Consider the following 19,004-nt stretch of genomic DNA (forward strand, 5'->3'; position numbering starts at 1 on the left):
ACCTAAAAAGATATGCTAGTTGTGCAACACTGGCCTTTAGGTTGGCAGCAACTAACAGCTGATGAATTCGATTCCACTGGTCCGGCAACTTTAATCTTTGTTGTCTACGACTTTAATTGTTTTTATTTACTTCGAGTCTAGTAAAAATCCTCAAAAAATGGCCGAGGAAATCGACGACAGTGAATTTTACCGCGAAAACTTTAGTGCCGACTCCGATTGGGAGGTGTTCAACGCCCAGTTGGGCGAGATCCTGCAGAAATGGGACGTATCCGCGGAATCTGACGTGGGCAGGAGCCTCAAATCGGGGGAAATCTTCACCTGCCAGTGGAAAGTCGAGAAGGAAACACTGGACATGCTGAGGAATGGCATTGAAGTGGAGTATCATCAGGCTATCCTGGGAGATGAGCAGCCCTCGAAAGAGGATCTCAAGGAGAATTCCTGCCTGCAACGCACCAATTGCCACCACGACCTCATATCAAGTATAAACAGTTTTGGTCCACCGATAAGGAGTTCCCAGGATCTGCACATTCTGGCCAGGATCTACGGACTAAGACGCTTCATTGTGTTGCGGCCCGTGAACTCCAATCTCAACTACATGAAGTCCACATCGGAGTTCAATTTCTTTCTGAGCGCCGTGGCCGTTGTATCCGCAGAAGTTCAGAGCGTGGTTCCCATCTTTGTGCAGATCTACGATCCCAAATGGAACTTCTACACGGGCGTGGCTTTAGCTCCTGCTTTGAGGACCAACTTCAGGCTCATAGGACTGGAGAAAGCCCCGCCCGAGAGTCGATTCCTGATGGGTCTGCTCACGCTCTTCAGGGAGAAGCTGCCCACTTCGTATTCCCAGGCGGCCATGATCTCTGTTTGCACCACTTATGCTTTGGACACCATGCGCATCCGCATGCCCATGTATGTGCCCTTTGATCATGGTCTCAGCTCTGAGGATATTGCGGTTGAGGGCGAGGTCTCCCATCTTGAAGTTCAACAGTTTTATTCCCTGCCACATGGCTACACACCCGAATCTTGCACGGAAATCTATTTGGTTTACACCTGGCCGGAGTTGTCGGAACACGTGGCCTTCGACAGCGAACAGAGAACGGATTTTGTGCCCTCGAAAGCTCCGCTAGGCAAGGTTTATCTCTCAGTTGAGGCCTCTTCGTATCTCTCCATCTGCCTGAGGGATTACCAATCAGTTGCCGGAGTAACTAGATCTTTGGAGTCCTTTGTGGGCAGGAACTTCTCGGGCATTAGTAGCGGAGCTGAGGCGGGTTCTAATCCCTTGGATCGCATCACTGAACATAAACTTACTCCCAGAAGAGATCGGAATTACGAGCTGCCCTCACAGGCAGGTTTAACCAAAAAGTTACCTGGTCCGATGACCGAAAGCGAATTAAGCGAACTTTTGGCGTATTTATTTCCTGATATGCATCCCGATATGGCGCTCTTTCCCTACTCCAAAAAGAGCTTTAAGGATAAGGTAAGAGATCTCCCAAGTTCTAAATATAAGCTAGCCTTCATCCAAAATCAATCCGTAATGCAGTTTAGTGTTCACTTTATTTGTAATGTAACTGATTTATTGAATCCATTAAGAAGTTAAATCATTTTAATAATCATTATTTTATATTTTTTTAATTAACCTTAGTTTATTTTTTAAAATAAACTCTTATTTTACACCTTTTCAGTTCGATCCCATGCGCATCAAGAGTGCTGTTCCCGACTCTCTAGTTTGCCGTCTCAGCTGCCTTCTGGCCACCTGCCACGCCCACTTGGGCAGTGTAGAGGGCATGGCTCAAGTGTGGGCGGCCTTCACCCGCCAACTGCGATTGCTGTGGGATAATTCCTTAACAGTTCCCGGGTGAGTAAAACACAATATCAACCCAACAAACAGTTCGTAACAAAAATATGCTTTATTTGGAACTTGATGCGTACGAACTAAAAACCTAAAACGAAACTTTCCGTAAATTTTCTAGTAAATTTAGTTTGCTAATCTGTGAAGCCGCAAAGTTAACATTTGAATTTGATTTACATTTAACAATATAACGCACATTTATTATGGGATCGTGTGTACAATAAGTCTAGCTGTTTGAGTTGGTGGTGTTATCTTCCTCAAAATCGGTTGGTGTCTTCGTTTGCAGTGTATTTTGCTGGAGATGAGCTCTTCTGAAGGACATTCTATACTTTGTTTTCCTTCAGTTGGAATGTGTATATGCTTTATTTTGTTGGCTGGCAGTTTTGTGTGTCACCGATTATAATAAAATATTGCTCACCTCCTTGTTAGTATTTTTCAAGTGCTGCTAAACTAAATTTAAGCACGTGCTCTCGTTTATTTTCTTCATCGTTCTCCATGTGCTAAGGCAGTTTAATTAAGTTGTAATTATTTAACACTAAATTTGATTTAAAGTTTCTTATGCTAACTGCGGATATTTGCTCCTCTAATTTTCCTTTGCTTGCTTTACAAGTGAAACAATTAACGGAAACGTAATTTGTTTGTTCATTTATTTCCTACATTTATTGGAATATTTGTTTACTTTTCTTTCTAAATAATTGCTCCCGTTTTCCACCTAAATTGTGCTTATTGTTCTAATGCTCAAAGCCTTGTCTATAACTGGGTTCTTAGGGATAGAGTATAGCATACGTGTAGATACATAGATATTAGCTTACTTCACTAAGTATCTAGTGCCAGACATGGGCTTGTTGTGGATCTCCAAGGAAATCCGGCCCACGGGCACTAAATATTGTTAACTGTCAACTGTGTTTCGCCCGGACTCGTCCGAACTGTTTATCCGGACTCGTCCCTCCAACGATCTTGATAATGATAATGAAAATGCTAAAACTGAAATCGTTCAAACGCTTAAGCCTACGAATTCTATATACAGCGATGTACAAGGTGCTCGACCAACAAGCAAACTAAATACGTAGTACAAACCAATTAAATCATAATAAAACAATGCATTTTTAATGTATTCTTTTTATTAAAATGTCACTAAAAAGTAGAAATCATAAACATAAGAAAGAACTTAGCACGCAAACGTTTGAATTGAAGCTTCTGTACAAAACGAATGAAACAAGTCGAGACTTAAAATCGATTTCGAACTGGACTGACTTCAATATGAGTTAAATAAAACGTGTTTTTGGGCAGTAAAATGGTTTGGTTGCTTCAAAAACTACTGGATGGGGTAATCAGCTTAAGGCCGGGATAGACAAACACAGAGCGAAATATAAATGAATCGGGGATAATGAAAAAAGGTCCAGACTAGAGAATGTTTTTGGGAATGTTTGAAATCATGCGGAAAATTCATTTGACCTACTAGGTGTTTAGTTCTTAACTAACGTGAAACTCTTTAAACTTGAAGTACGATTGGGTAAATTACATCTTATAGGACTGGTTTTTGCTCATTCTAGATTATGTACATATTGCTTTTTGTGCTCTCTCAGCGACTTCTATGCCTGTCTATCCCAGCATTAAAACGACCCCGCCTCCTTAAACGCTAAACATTAGTTAATTCGATTTAATAGCTATTAAGTATAATTAGTACCATATTGACTTAAGTTGTAGTTCTTTGATTGCTCAACATTAATTCTGTTCAACTAATTGCAGAGAGAACTAGGGAAGTTGTGTTTTATTTATTGCACTCTAAACAGCATATAAAAATATCTATTCCTTCTCTTCACTATTTCACTTTAACATCGCTCTGCCCGTGCAATTGTTATGCATATTATGCAGATTTCGAGAGGCCCCAGTGACAACAGCAACATCAAGGAGCGCCACTCAAGGCTCGGCCCTGTCTGCAGATGTGTCTACTGTTTCTGATTCAGATTCAGATGCTGATGCATTTCGCTCTGCAGCAGAATCTGCTTTAGTTTCCTTGCCAGCAGTGTCAGCCAATGTCAAGTTCAGAGACAAGGACACTTCCTGCTGATGGTGCTCCTCCTTCTCCTGATGTTGCACTTGTTCTATACTAGACACCGAGGTGCTGGCCAAGGATGAGCCGACTGCCTCATCTTCTCGAGTTGCTGTTGCCATTGCTGTTGCTGTTGCCACCTCGAGATGCCGCTCATCCTCCTCGCTTAGACTACAATTACATGTACAATTACAGCTATCACTAAACGTATGCGCCTTATAATTGCCCATGTTGCCGGTTGCATCATGGTTATTACTGATATTATATAAAATATTGTTAGTCGTTGCCGTTGCCATTGCGGGTAACTGTAAACGGAAGGCATTGCTGCGGGGCAGTTGGCGTGTTGCTGCCGTGCTGCTGCTGTTGCTGCTGCTGCTGTTGCTGTTGCTGATGCTACTGTTGCAGCTACTGTTGCTTGTGGGATGATGATAAATGATTTCCTGACGTTCATATTCGTTAAAATAGTTCTCGACAACAATGCCACTTGCGGCCGTCGCTGCCTCGCTGGATGTTGCTGTTGCATCTTCCAGCGTTGCTGTCAACGCCGATTGTTGCTGCTGGTTGCTACTGCTATTGTTGTTGCTGCTGTTGTTGTTAGTGGTGTTGCTGTTGTCAGTTGTGGTGGTATTGCTATTATGGAAATTGGCTGCTCGGGGCACCACATCGGGGGGCGAGGTGCAACGCTCTGTCTGCGGCAAATAGTAGTGTAATCGTTGATGTTGCTGCTGTGCTGGCTGATATGGCTGCTCCAATTGCTGATTGTTTCTAAGTCGTTGTTGATGTCGCTCATTCCTCAGCTGCTGATGTTGCTGTTGCTGTTGCTGCTGTAGCTGCTGATGTTGCTGTTGTAGCTGTTGCTGCTGATGTTGTTGCTGTTGCTGCTGCTGACGCCGACCATGCCCCCTGCCTTCCTGCCCCCCAATGGCCGGCGTCAGATATTGTCAGAAGATGCCGTCCCAGTTTAATACAACATTGAAATATCAGGACAACGTGAGTCGCCCTCATAATGGCACTAAACCGTTTCGCGTGGTCGGATTGCGGGCCATATAGATGTCCATATCGTGATCCGTCCAGTTGTCCGATGTATCGCAATAGTTGTTCAGCGTGTGCGTCGATCCCGCCTGCGAGTATCTGCAATTCGAATTAGAGTTGTACTATATCCATCGATTATATCAGAGATTCACCACCGCCGGTGCAACACTGACGACGCATTGCCCCATGCAACGTTTGTGCCGCCGGTTTGTAAAAATGCTCGAATCCAAGCGAAACGCAATTAAAACTAATGGAATCAGTGGAAATTTATACAAAGGGGCGGCGAACGGCGGCTCTTTGGGTTAGTGGTGAAAGGAATGCATGTACACAATGTAGCTACAGAATTTTGTACATGAATGAAAGTTTGATTTGATTGCGGCGATGGATAGTTGCCAATCAGGCTGAAAAATAAAGCGAGGAAATTGGTCGAAAGAGTTTTTTTTTTCGCTTTGCGAGTTGGGAAAACTAGGCGATGAATGGGTTATTTATTGGTGCGATATATTGGTTCAATTGGTAATTATTTTTTAGGAGAAAAAAGTAATCATCTAGCATTTATAATATCAAAGTTCAAGGCGAATATATAAAAAGTGGCAAGACAACCCTATCATTAATCAATATTTGTTTTTTTTTCCCACGATTTCTCAGAACCTTTCGACTAAAGAAATCTTAAATTTGACATTGAAAACTTTGAGACGGTCTCTAATAAATCAAAGCCCCTCCCCAAGCATTAAAAAAAAAAAAAACTAATTAATTTAATGACCAACGAAAGCGATAAACCATTGAAATAGGAAACTTTCAACGCAAAACTCGAAAACGGGAAACATAAAAGAAAGAATTGAAAGTGTAATTTGGGATGTGTGATTTGCGATCCGTGATAAGATCGCTTTTGTGGCTTTTCGTGGGTGCGAATTCGTTTTAATTGGCTTGTCTGTTTTGATTTTTTTTTTTTTTTTCTACTTTTTTTTTTTTTTTTTTTTTTGTGAGGTGTTCTACTTACCGACTTCCCGGTCGATGGTTGTGAATGTGGGTGGCATTGAGTTGCTCGCGGGATCTGGAACGCGGCCTCGATCGCCGGGCACTGGAGGCGATGCTCGCCGGTCCGCCGCCGCCGACCATTCCGCTCATGGCCATCAGGCTGCTCACGGGCAGACCGCCGGCCCCCCCCACCCCCTCCTCCGCCTCCTCCTCCGTTTCCACCGCCGTGTATCGATCCGGCATAGGAAGCCCGGGACATTCGCTCCGAGGCGGCGGCCAAGGATTGCCGGGATTGCCGCAATTCGGGGCGGGAATTCACCAGATTCGAGGGGAAGGCACTGCCCAAGTAGCCGCGATGCGAATTATTCGAGAAACTGTGCTGCGACTGTCCGTCCGCCAGGGATCTACTGTACGCAATGCGTGGTGGTGTGTGTGTGTGTGTGTGTGAGGGTGCGTTTGTGTAATGCATAATAAAATAATGAAACAATCGAAACGAACGAAATAAATAATAACGAAAACAAATAAGGCAGCAGGCAAGCTCGAAATGCAGGGCAAGCAAATATTTGGTTCGCCATTAATTGCTGGGGGAAAGTGCTGTGCTCACCTTGACTTGCCCACTTTTCCTGGCATTCCGGAAAAGTGACTGCGCATATCGTCCGGCTGTTCCACGGGATAAATCCTGGGCCGCGGTATCGAGCGGCCACTGTAGGCAGAGACTTGGTCCCATTCCTAGGAAACGAATGAATTTAAAAATTTAAATAATTATTTTACAAATTTATTCATGCGATTCACTTCTTCTTTAAGTTATTTTCGTATGGAATCCACATTATCTGTAATTATTTACTTGTAAAAGCCAAGCGGCCTTGCCAAAAAGTTTACCCCACAGATTGCAAATCTGAAATACTTTCTGCACTCGCAGTATTTATCCGAGCTGCGCTCCATTTAATTTGTTGTCCCCCATAAACACAATCAAGAGCCATCAAATCGCGTCGCTGCCAATTTCCCGTAGTCATGGCCTAACCATCCGCAGCCACCCAATCCCCCACTTGGCCAACTATCTGACAATCCGGACAGCCGACAGTCAGCCAGATATTTAGTTAGCCAGCCAGCCAGCCGGGAGCCAGAAGTGGCAACAATTTCTTGGCAACCTCTTAGTCAGATTTAAACCGAGGGCAAGAGGGGAGGGGGAGTGTTTCGAGGGGGCAACTCACCTTGTGATTGTTAAATGCCGATAGCGTTGCAATGGAGCCAAGTGGTCCCGGTGAACCGGTTGGACCGCAGCAATTAACGGGCAGACCTCCAATTGGCAGCGGACTCTTCTGCTGGCTGTTTTGCAGTTTGCGGGAGCGTCTGCAAAACAAAATGAAAAGAAATTATGGCTTAGAAAAAGAAATGGGGATGTAAATACCCTTGCAAGCCAAGTAATTGCATCATTTATCTACCAACAATTAGAGCAGAAGCACTTTTTAAAACTATTAGAAAACTAGAGTACTTCTGTATGTAATCAATATAATAATAGTGTTCCTATTTTATAAAGAAATTGATTACAATTTTTTTGAAAATACTTATGTATAAAATATTTTGAACTAGTAACTCAACCCCTCTTCTTTATTTCGTTGAATAACCCCAGGGTAATTCACAATAAAACTCCCATAAAATTACAATATCTTAAACAAAGGGTAAAATGGGTTTGCACCTAAAGATGATAAAGTGTGAGGAAGCAACTGCTTGTGGCAAGTTCTACGCAGTGCGATAGGGCTAAAATAGACTGTATAGAAATGTGGCAACGACTTAAGGACCTGCGATAAATCAGCCAGCCACTTTGCACAGCAATTGGCTTTGTCTGTGGCTCAGTTGTTGGGTAATAACTCTTCGGTTGGAAAAGGGGAAAAAGAAAAAAAAACAGAGGAGGGAGACCCACCTGCTGGCAGCGATGAAGACAATCACGGCCACGATGATGGTGCCACAAATCGCGGCACTGGCCGCAATTGTTATCTTGTCCATGTTGGAGGCCTGCGAGGCGACTGTTCGGACTTCCCGGCACTGCTGGTAGGGAACTGTTTCGGGGGTCACATGCAGCTCCTCCAGCGAGATGACGCACACGATGATGCACTCCTGGGCGGGCACGTTCTTGATCTTGAACTCGCGTTCGCTGGACTCCAGTGGGGGTCCCTGCTTGAAGGCCTTCTCACCGAACAGTCGGTAGACCACGCGGAATCCCAGGATATTCGCCGTGTCCGAATCCCACTGGATGATCACGGAGCTGTCCTGCCGGAAGGCGTGCTTCACCTGCACCTCGTTGGCATCGTCGATGCGAGTGCCCCTTTGTGGCGGATAACCGAGGACAAGTGGTGGCCTCTGCGGCTTGTGGAGACCTCCGGTTCCTCCGCCGTTGCCGTTGCCATTGGTCACTCCCTGGCGCCATCCAGGTGCCTGTTTGCTGTTGCCATGGGAGGAGGACGACGACGAGGAGGAGGAGGAGCTGCTGCTCGTGGTGATGGAGGTGGCCTGGACGGTTCCGGTTCCATTTACAGAGAGATTCGTGGCTGGGGAGCTTGTGGCGGCCGATGAAGTGGTCGTCGTCTTGGTGGGAGGTCGAGTCTGTCATAGGGAATTTCAAATGTAAAGGAGTAAATTAAGCAGAAGGTTCTCTAAAATTATTCAATTAATTTAAAAGTCGTTTCTACTTTATTTATTTATTTATCTAGATAACGATTTAAATTGGAGTAATAATTAATTTAAAGCGAATGGGTAATGAACTGTTATCGGACTTTAATAAATCATAGAGCTTAAGCCTAAGGAACTCTGCTTGTGTTATATTGAAATTACTTAACATTATTCGTTCTTTAAGCCTTCAACTTCACCACATTATTTAGACCCGACTTTATGATTTCGGAGCAGCTTTTACGTGCGTCTGATTTATTACTCCGGCAACGAATAAGTTATATGGCCTGCTCAATGATTCTTGATTTATTTGACAAAGTGTCGCTGAGGAACCGCCGGTGTACAGGCACTTAATGCCAGCATGATAATATTCCCGCACCGGTTTTACATTCAACTCCTCCCCCAACTCCCCCAATTGTTAAGTTAACGATGCCCCCCAGTTTTATCACCTGCCCACTCACAGTGCTCCTCTTGGTCGTTGGCTCCGGTGTGGTGGTCGTTGTGGTTGTGGTGGCCGTCGTTGTCGAGGTGGAGCTGCTCACACTGCTGGTCACCGGAGCGGAGGCGGCGGTGCCAGTGCCCACTGTACCCGTCCCCGTTCCCTCGCCAGTTTCGTATTCTACGGAATCTGGCGAGGAGGCGAGTGTTGGCTTCAGGTTGTCGGCCAGGCCGACGGGTCCGCGGAGGGCGGTGTCGGCGATGTCCGGACAACTCAGCTCCTCCGGCTGAATGGAGTAGAAGCCCCGGTCCCGGAAGCGCGGTGGGGTGCCACAGAACTGGGGATTCCGTTCGCGTGATGTAACCTGCGGGGAAATGCGGGGATGAAAGCCAAACACAGTTGCCAAGTTAATGAAACGAACGTTAGCAAGTTTGCAAAAAGTCCAATCGGAAGTGGGCCATTTGACAACAATTTTTATCAGGGGGACACATTGAATGTTCTGTGGTTGTAAAAGTACTGAAATAAACAGTAACTTCAATTTGTCATTTTGATTTTGGAGCAGGGGAATTTTATTAAGGGTTGATCAAATGTTTTGGAATTATTATTATGCGTGAATATTTAATTTAGTAAATTTGGTAAAAGTATTTAAAGAACATACATAGGTGTTAGGGGTTGGTAAAGTGTTTTGTAATGATTATTCTGCCTGAATATTTAAAATATTTAATTTGGATTTGTTCATTATTTTGTTGCACTGTATTTAAGGAACTTTAAAAAAAGGTAAATTTTAAAGTGCTTTAATGCAATAAATGCTTTTTTCCTTCAAGTTTTTTCAAAAGAGTTTTTTCTCAAATCCAAAATATACTCTTCACAGAATTTGCTTTCCCCAAAATCACTTTTCCCCCGAATTTCAGTAGTGCATAACTAATTCCACTGACCTGCAAGTCACCATTGCGAATCCACTCGGCCACCCAGCGCAGCTTGCAATCGCAATGGAGGAACCTGCCTCCGAGGGAAAGGCCTCGCAGAGTGGCGTTCAGGTGGGCGAAGGCGCCTTCGGGCACGCTGCTCAGAGGATTTCCATCGAGGGCCAGCAGCGTAATGCCCGGATTTCCCCGGAAGGCTGCCTCGGGCAGAGTGGTCAGCAGATTGAAGCCAATGTCGAGGACACGCAGTTCCTTCAGCGAGTGAACGGCGCCGATGGGGAATTCGGCCAGCAGGTTGTTGAGCAAACTCAGTGAACTCAGGGTTTTTCGCACACCGGCGAAAGCCGTTTCCCCGATGCTCTGGATGAGATTCCTCTCCAGATTCAGGGCAGTCAGGGCATCCAGGCCATCAAAGACCCGAATTCCACCCGATCCCGGCAGTTCTTTGATGCCATTCTGCGAAAGATCGAGAAAAGCCAGGCTCTTGAGACCTCGAATGCTCTCTGGCACCTTCTTCTGTTTGGTGCCCTTCAGATTTAGGTTCTTGAGACTCTGTTCCAGTCCCCGAAAGGCATTCGCAGCCAGGGTAACATTGTTGTCGTTCAGCTTGAGGGTCGATAGCTTCGTTAGACCCACAAAGGCATCGTCGGGAATGTGACTGAGCTGATTTTTCGACAGGTCCAGCAGGTTCAGTTTGCCCAGGACCTTTAGCGCCTCCACTGGCACATCGGCCAGGAGGTTATCCTGCAGGTTGAGATTCCTCAGCACCGATTCCTGCCCCTTAAAGGCACCCGTGGCTATGCTCCGAATGCCGCAGCTCGAAAGTTGCACATTGTGCAGACTTAAATTGCTGAAAATGGCCTCCGGCAGCTCGGAAATCGTCGAGTTGTTCACGTAGAGCAAGTCCACGGGTTTCAGCCGCGCGTGGGTGTTCATCGCCTCCAGGAGCTGGGGGAAGTCCACCTGGGGACGGGGAAAAAGGTTTGGTTAAGTAAAGCAACTTAAGACAGTTTGAAAATATAAATAACTTAAAATATTTTAAGCATCAAAGGAAGAGGCTTTCCTTTCTTAAAACAATCTTTATTTAATCTAAATCGTATTTTGTTCCAAAGAAAAGAGTTTCGTTTCTGGATTATACTATACAAAGTACATAAATCAAATATATTCCATTTAATTGTTATACTATACAAAGTAAATCAAAAAGTTATTTATTTAAATGTTATTAATTTAAAAGATGCTTCTGTAATCTATTCACTTCAAATCAAAACGAACTCGCACCTGATCACATTGCACGGAGAGCTCCCTGCCCAGATTGTAGGCGCAGATGCAGCTGGTCTGCAGGTCGGGCACATCCCTCTGCCAAGGACACTGGGCGTGGGCCAGGTGGGCCGTTCCCAGGATAAGCGGAAGCAGGAGCACCGGGAGCAGGGGCGTGGTCGCTGCTGGTGTTGCTTTTGTCGTTCGGCCTGGTCTCATCTTGGTGCCGGCATAGAGCTGCAAATAAATGGCAGAAGACAGCGTTCGGTTAGAGAGAGAGTGAATCTGTTGGCTTAGTGAAAAAGTGAAGGTTGTCTGGCCCAGTCGGGCCATAAATTACCCAATTAATACTGTCGCCTGGCAGGCAAAACCTCCTACCCTATTTTCTACTATCTGCCAATGGTCAGTTGGTCAAGAAATGGGGGTGTAGTAAGTGGATAAGATTGGCACAGAGAGAAATAATACTAAGTATCTTTAAAGATTGATTAAATTTGCAAGAAGCAATATATAAAAAATATTACAAAAACAAAAACTAGTTATACATGTCGTTTAATTTTTATTAATGATACGAAAGTATTTGCATATAATTTATCTTTTTTCTCTGCATGGGGGAAATGCAAGTGGGCAAGCTTTATCAATCAGTTTTGGCAGGCTACTTTCAATTTCATTTTCATGCTCGTTAGACAACAAACAGTGCGTGAAAGGAGAGCCCCGTCCCGAGATCCCAGATCCTTGGGCCAGTTTAGTTTTGATTAATTTGCCCGTCTGCCTGGCTGCGCCTGTCAAACGAGGTGCTTCACTTCCCAGCCGCTTTTCCCGCTCCCCTCCTTCGGGCCATAAAATAGGCATAAAAACTGGGATACCGGCGGCAGAAAAGCAAGACGTAGCGAAAGTAAATCCTTTTGCATCCCTTTCGGGACTCTTTTCCGAAAGGACCAACCGCCAAACGCACCAAATAAAAAGTGTGACGCGGCGTAGCTTTTTGTTAGCCATTTAATTTAATTTGGCCGCCTCATAAAAAAAGCCAAGCACGTGATGTTCCCCGATTTCCCCTTTTTACCACTTTTTCGAAACCCTGCAAACAATGGTTGATGACTTAAGGGTCAGCAAAGAAGCTGTTGACCTTTTTGCATAATCATGAGTTATGATGACACACAGTTTTTTCCCCTTTCTCTCTTTTTCGGCTGTTATTGTTTGAGACAGTTTTTTATTCTCGCTGATCATTGTTATATTATGTGATTTCAAGCGGAAACTTAAAGGAGTAAAAGAACAGGTGAATGGACTCTGAGATTATGTTTTTCATAAGCAAATCAGGCTAAAAGACAATAGAATATGTGAATTAATGAATTTGCTCAGAAGAGTTATTATTGTCACAACAAATAAAAGTGGCAAAGCATCATAAATCAAATTTTGTTTAATTAATGAATTTAATTGTTTTAAAAATCTAGATAAAGTGTTTTCCCCTTTGCATAAAAGTTGCACAATCATTAAAGTTTTCGTGCCTCAATCAATCAAATTTACTCCTACTGATTTCCCGTATAATTTCATTTTGAAGCATTAGTTTATTGAGATTTTACTCAATTGCAAATTAAAGTTCCCCAACCACTTTATCTCCACTCTGCAACTTGGAGATAAACCGCAGAATAATAATTAAACTGCACGCTTCGCTGCATCCCAAATAATAATCAACATTTTGTCTTTTGATTGATAGTTTTTTCTTCATCTCGGCAGCTGTGTCACGCCTCCCTGAATCCAAAAGATACTTTGCCCGGGGCGAAGGAGGCTGCGGCGGTTGATATTTCAATTGTCCGATGCGCCTGACTTCATTTTTCATGGCATTTTGGGTTTTTGTTGGCTTGTCTCTTCCTTAATTCAACTTATAAATTGCATTACGTGGCTAAATCCAACAAAAAAAAAATTGAAAGAAGGAGGCAGAAAAGTATTTCAAGCTCCACTGTGCATTTCCCACTTTTCCAGCTCTTTCTCTTTCCCTATCTCTTTCTCTTTCGGCCCTATGCTCGTTTCTCATTTCTCACTCAACTGTCTGGCCACAAATTTAATTAAAAAATTCTTGCACCATTTTATTCGCTTTCTTTTATTCGCACTGAGTCGCCTTTTGTTGTTTTTCTTCTGCGTATTAATTGCATCACTAAATTTTTTAATGCGCGAAAAGTGCGAAAATTGCAGCTGGAAAACAAAGGAAGAACTGCAGCCACTGACTGAGTGAATAAATGAAAAACGAATCAAGTACAGTTGTGCAGCAAAAAAAGCAAGCCTGAAAATTTACTTTGAAAAGAGGGTTTTCAAAATACCCTTCAGTTGTTTATCAGATGCTTTCAAAAATTAAATACTTCTGAGATCTAACAACAAAAAAGTTTTTAATTCATCACTTTTATTCGGTTCGACTCAGAGGGTTATAATTTTCAACACTTCCCGAGGGTATTTACAAAAATGCAACTTTTTGTTTTCTCGCCCAAAAACTTGAAAGGTGCAAATGATTTTTCTATCCCTCTCACTCGGTTTTTTTTTCTTTTGTTGTGGCCGTATAATTATTCACTCTTTTTTTTTTTTTTGGTGGTCGGTGGCTTGGCAAATTTGCATTTTTAGACAATGGTCCAGCGGTTAATTTTTTTCTTTCTGTTTTTGTTTTGCTAAATTTTTTTTCATCCACCTGCCTTTCGGGCCAAGTTGGGCAATCTTCTGCTCCCATCGCAGCTCTAGGCACAAAAATGTTTTAATTGAAGTTTTATTTAACAAAAGCCGGGCATACTTCTTGTGGGCGTGGCTGGGGGGGCGGCTATGGGCGTCTGGGCTTAAGGTCACATAATGCTGTTAAGCATTTAAGTGGATTAGAATTTCTGAGGTTGAAAAAGTGAGTTTGTTTTTTCTGGTCTTGTGGGAAAAGTTGTCAACTGAAAAGTTTATATATAGATGGGATTATATATAGAGCTCTGGTCGGTTGGTTGGGAGGTGTGAGTGCGTGGGTTGATAATCTTTTGGGTCAGCTTAGCCACAGGAATTAAATGGAGAGCAGCGAAAAAATGGGGTTGCTGTTTGAGCTTGGACCGATGAAGTTTGAAGCCTTTTTAGGGCGTATTAATTTTGCATTTCCAGGTGAGAATTAAGGTTGCCTTTTAAAGGGTTGAAGGGATTTTCGGGATTTTTGATTTGGGGAAAATTAAGTTCAGGTGATGAAAAGAAATGTGAAACCAATTATGAAATATTTAAATGTAGTGAGGAATAAAGAATCATCTAAAATATATATTTTATGTGATTTCTGACATCTTAATGTTTTAAGTAGAATATCCTTAGCTTATCTACATAAAATATTTCGGCTCTTTTCATCTCATTTTGTTGCCGAGACCAAGAAAACAATATACATTTAACCGCAGCTTATCCTGCTAAACATTGTTGTCGAGTAAATTGTTCCGTAGGCCACACAAAAATAAACGTAACTCGGGTTAGTTTATGGAGGCAGCTGATGATGATGTTGCAGATGGGAGGAAGCTGGGAAAACATAGACTTAATGACACAAAAGAAGCACATTTGATGTTTTTATTTTATTGCAACTAAAACGAAAGTGTCGAGGAGATGGGCACTGCCAAGTGGCCGGCATTAGGTCAATAAAAGCCAAGGGCCATTTGTCAGCCAGCTAAGGTCTCGTGCTGGCTTGTTGAGTGCAAGTTTAGCCACTTTAAAAACCTTTTAAGCAGCTGCTCCTTCCCTGCAGCTGTCCACGCAGCCACTAATAAGGCAACTTTTATGCAAATGCCAAGTGCAGCAGCTCCCGAAGTTCCCTTTTTTCGGGGAAGGGGGAGTTCCCCTGCCTTTCGGTTTGGCCAACATCCGCAGTCGTGGTCCAAACAACTCACTTCCCCTTGGTGCAGCCACATACACATACTCTAATCCACTCAAAGGGTTCAGCGAACTCTTTTGGTTGAGTCACCGAGTCACCGAGTCACCTCCACTCCTCATTGGCTCATTGGCTATGCAAGACCAGAGGGCCACGCACGCGTTGACAGCCGTGATGAGCGTGAATATCAATTGGTTTAGAGGCGGAGGAGGAAGAGGAGGAGGAGGAGGGATAGATACACTCCCATGGTCCGCCCTGACATACGAGTATGCATGCCAACTTGGCCGAGAGCTCGCTTACCGCCTTTGTCGGGTTTATGGTCGAGACTCTGGCTGAGATTGGCCCCAAAGAATGTGACCGATATGCCCAGGAGGCGGGGGAAGATCCAACCCAGGTGGAGTCGTGGAAAGGTTGGGGAAAAATTAAGATGCAGATGAAATCTTTAACACATAATGCTCAAGTCGGAGACTGCGATTCAAAGAAGTGAATATAATTAAGATGAGTTACAGAGTTAAGGGTTTATTCATAAGCGTAAGCTGCATATTTATAAATCTCATTTTGTTTGCTATTACTTTTAAGGGAAAGAAATCTCAACTTAATTAACTGACAACACTAACACAATACAATTTTCTTTACTAAAATTACCCCATAAGTTAAAATCAAAGCAAGCTATAAATAGCAGCAAAACAACGTAAGCCCAATTAATTAAGTGAATGTATCAACACCTCGGGCTGCGCCAAACAATCTAACACTTCTAATTCCTCTGAATTTCCCGCAGAATTTCCGCTGGCTTTCCCGACACGCGCACCTGCCTCCTCCACCAAAAGCTGCAGATGCTCAACGTTTGTGTGGAACGTCGCGTGCAACGGGAGTCGAATAGCAAGCGAAAATCCGAGGGGGTGGTGGGAAAGGGCAGTTCCGAGGAGGAGGAGGTCGAGGAGGAGGAGGACGACGACGAGGGGGAGTTCTTTGACTGCGATGATCCGACTGCCGGTTCTGGTTCTCCCACAAAGGCAGTGCTAAGCCTAAAACCCGAGGGTCGACTCAGACGTTTGAATGACGACCGATTGCTGGAGGAACCCGATGAGTATCTCTACATACCAGAGACCCAGGATCCGGTTCCAAAGACCGAGGATCAGCTGCAGGATGATGCGGAAGTCATGCTGAAATTGGGACCTGGTTCGGGCTTAACCACGCAAATGATGTGCACTTCTTTGCTCTCCGACATGGAGGCCTTTAAAGCTGCCAATCCCAGAGGAATAATGGAGGACTTTATACGCTGGTACAGTCCCAAGGATTGGGAACAGGTCACTGATGGTAAGGACTTGGGAAACTCACATAAATCAATTAATATATAGTATTTTTCCTTTCAGAATTGGGTGAGGTTAAACATCAGTTAAGCATTCGCATGACCACCGAGGGTAATACCTGGCAGAAAGTTTGGGAACAGGCTCAAGCGGTTCCTATAAGCCGACAAAAAAGACTTTTTGATGACACCAACGAAGCTTTGAAAGTGCTTCACTATATGGAAACTAGAAAAATGCACGAAATATACGAGCTAACAATAATACCCTTGCTGCATTCAGCTATACTAAAACTTATAGTAAGTTCTATTAAAATCTCTTAGAAAATCATTTATAAACATTATGTTTTTTCAGGACATTCTAAGCAACGCCAAAGTGGAGGATTTATTTAGCTCACAGATCGAGCAACTTCTCACCGATCTCTGCCGACTTTCCCGCTCTCATTCCGACCAACTTCCGCCTATAAAACCTTTCTTAGATGACCTGGCCGAGTTGGAACGTCGCTTTTACCAATTCAAGTGCTTCGAAAGACTATCGGGTTATCCCAAAAGAAGCTCTTTGCAGCAAGTTAAACTTCAGTTTGAGGAGATCCTGCGCAACGAGAACTGTTGCACGATTGTCAATCGAAGATTGACGGCAGCTGGAGACGGCACCTTGTACGATATACTCATACCAAAATTGGAGGAGGACATGGCTGATCGGCTGATCAGCAAGGATTATATCATCAGATTGGATGGGGATACAAAGAGCACAGAGAAGGGGTTGTATTTGGGCCCACAATTCATGAGGGCCATTGTCACGGGCGAGAAACTGAGACTCTGTGGAGCTTTTACGGAGAGCACGGCTTTTGTCTAAAGATACCATACAAACTTACTTCAAGATTTTGTACTTCATATAAATCATTCAGTTCATAAACCTATATAAATAACTTAAATTAGTAGAGCAAAACAGGACTTTCAACAGAAAAAACTTCATAGAAGTAATTTAAAAACAAACCTACTTAACTGAAAAAAAAAAACTGAAAAGGAATTGCATTTGCTTCCCAATGTTTCCATACAGCACAAAAAAATTTAAATATTACAAAATAACTATAAGTAATCGGTGTTATTGGTGCTACATAAACGAATTAAAACAACACTTTAATCAACCAAATTCCGTAACCACCTTTCTGTAGAGTCTTTTAGCTTCATCTCCTCGCATCGTTTTGGGGAATCGCCCTGCGAGATCTGGGGCCACATATAATCACATAATCACTTTTCCAGCCGCAAGTCTTTCGGGCCAAACGAAATCCGCATGGAAACGCCACTTGAATGACAGGCAAGGAAAGCTGAAAGCGAGGAAAGCTCTTCTGCTACTTTTCTTGAACTAGCAAACTTTGGCCGGGGAATTGCCGAAATGCGGGCCAAGTGCTCCAGTGAGTGGGGGCGGGGCCCGATTCCAGTCTGGGCCATAAGCAAATTGTGGGCCATGTTTAACTGGAATTATTTTAAGCGCACACTCTGGGATCTCTAGAGAAAGAGGCGGGGGAATCGGAGGAATCGGGGAACCCGGCCAGACATAAAACATTTCTCCACCTCGTCGGTTTTCCTGGTAATGTTTTCTCCACTAAATTACCTACGGGCAATAATTGTTTTGTGTACATGTTGTTGCCTCGTAAAGCCTGCAACCATGTTGCACTAACATCCCCCCCTCCCGTAGTCCAAATGCTTCGTTCTCGCCTCCTTTGCTAACCAAAAATGTAAGAGTGTAAAATAAATTTGTATTTACTGCATTTGAGGGCACGAGTTATGTGAGTGCCTGGTCTTTCTGCATTTGGTGCTTAAATGCAGGGGTTCTGCTGCATGTTAGTGCCTAACCGGCTTCCACATTCCACTCGCTTCCATTTAAAGGCTCAGACTTGCTTGTAATAATGTATATGCAGATTAACATTGCAACCTTATCGTTTACCAAATTTCGGCAGAGTTTTATGGGAAAAAGATTCTAGTGGGATAGTCAGCATTAGGTTTTTATATGAATTGTTAAAAATATTTCAAGGATTGCTGAACTGCATAAAATATGAAATACAAACACGTTATTGTTTCAATGTCTGAAACAACTAAGATAATCTGCAAAGAAAATTCGTTTAAGCCATGTTAGCTTTCATGATTTGCTTTTGGCTTTTGTGGCTTTAAAATGTATGTAGCAATCGGATTTATGCTTTCCCTTTTTTGTCATTTTCCTTTGTTACACTGACACCTTGCAAATGATTTTATGACGCCATCAATCGATCCGCCGAAGAACCGCACTCAATGAATTTATTGTTGGCTGCTTTATGCGAAATCGTAGCTAGTGGCCATCCAATAAATCAAAGAATAAATTGTGCATACAAAAGTAAGCCAAACATATTTGATATGATATTCATATGGGCGGCCAGATTTGTGTTTTGTATATATTCAATAAAATAATATGGGGAAAAAAGCCAAAGAGAAGCTTAATTAAATTTTTGCATTCAATTTGGCATGAAATGGTTTGATTTCGGAGGGGGCGAGTGAAAAGTGGAGTTCGCTTCCAATTGATTTGCCGGCGGTTTTGTGGTCCACCTCCCTGTTTGTCTGTGTGTTCGGGCGGACGTTACAATCTTGCTGATGCAGTTGAATTTTAATGAAACTTTTTCCT

General features: G+C 43.4%; 2 protein-coding genes across 2 annotated transcripts in view; one reads left to right on the forward strand and one right to left on the reverse strand.

Moving 5' to 3' along the window:
• The first annotated feature begins 89 nt into the window (after positions 1-89).
• Positions 90-17,501, forward strand: LOC108094145 (rab3 GTPase-activating protein catalytic subunit). The gene is made up of 5 exons (XM_017194583.2): positions 90-1,477; positions 1,683-1,855; positions 15,824-16,362; positions 16,419-16,648; positions 16,704-17,501. The coding sequence occupies exons 1-5, from the start codon at positions 158-160 to the stop codon at positions 17,202-17,204; spliced, it is 2,763 nt and encodes a 920-aa protein (XP_017050072.1). The 5' UTR covers positions 90-157; the 3' UTR covers positions 17,205-17,501.
• Positions 4,724-19,004, reverse strand: part of LOC108094144 (leucine-rich repeat and fibronectin type-III domain-containing protein 2) — a 50,598-nt gene continuing 36,317 nt past the window's right edge. The window contains 9 exon segments of the mRNA XM_017194580.2: positions 4,724-5,033; positions 5,932-6,090; positions 6,092-6,313; positions 6,514-6,638; positions 7,121-7,259; positions 7,831-8,510; positions 9,035-9,376; positions 9,948-10,898; positions 11,214-11,429. Of these exon segments, the coding sequence (XP_017050069.2) occupies positions 4,904-5,033; positions 5,932-6,090; positions 6,092-6,313; positions 6,514-6,638; positions 7,121-7,259; positions 7,831-8,510; positions 9,035-9,376; positions 9,948-10,898; positions 11,214-11,411 (2,946 nt within the window). The 5' untranslated portion in view covers positions 11,412-11,429 and the 3' untranslated portion in view covers positions 4,724-4,903.

Source organism: Drosophila ficusphila, unplaced genomic scaffold, assembly GCF_018152265.1.
Source record: "Drosophila ficusphila isolate 14025-0441.05 unplaced genomic scaffold, ASM1815226v1 contig_412, whole genome shotgun sequence".
Taxonomy (NCBI): Eukaryota; Metazoa; Arthropoda; class Insecta; order Diptera; family Drosophilidae; genus Drosophila; species Drosophila ficusphila.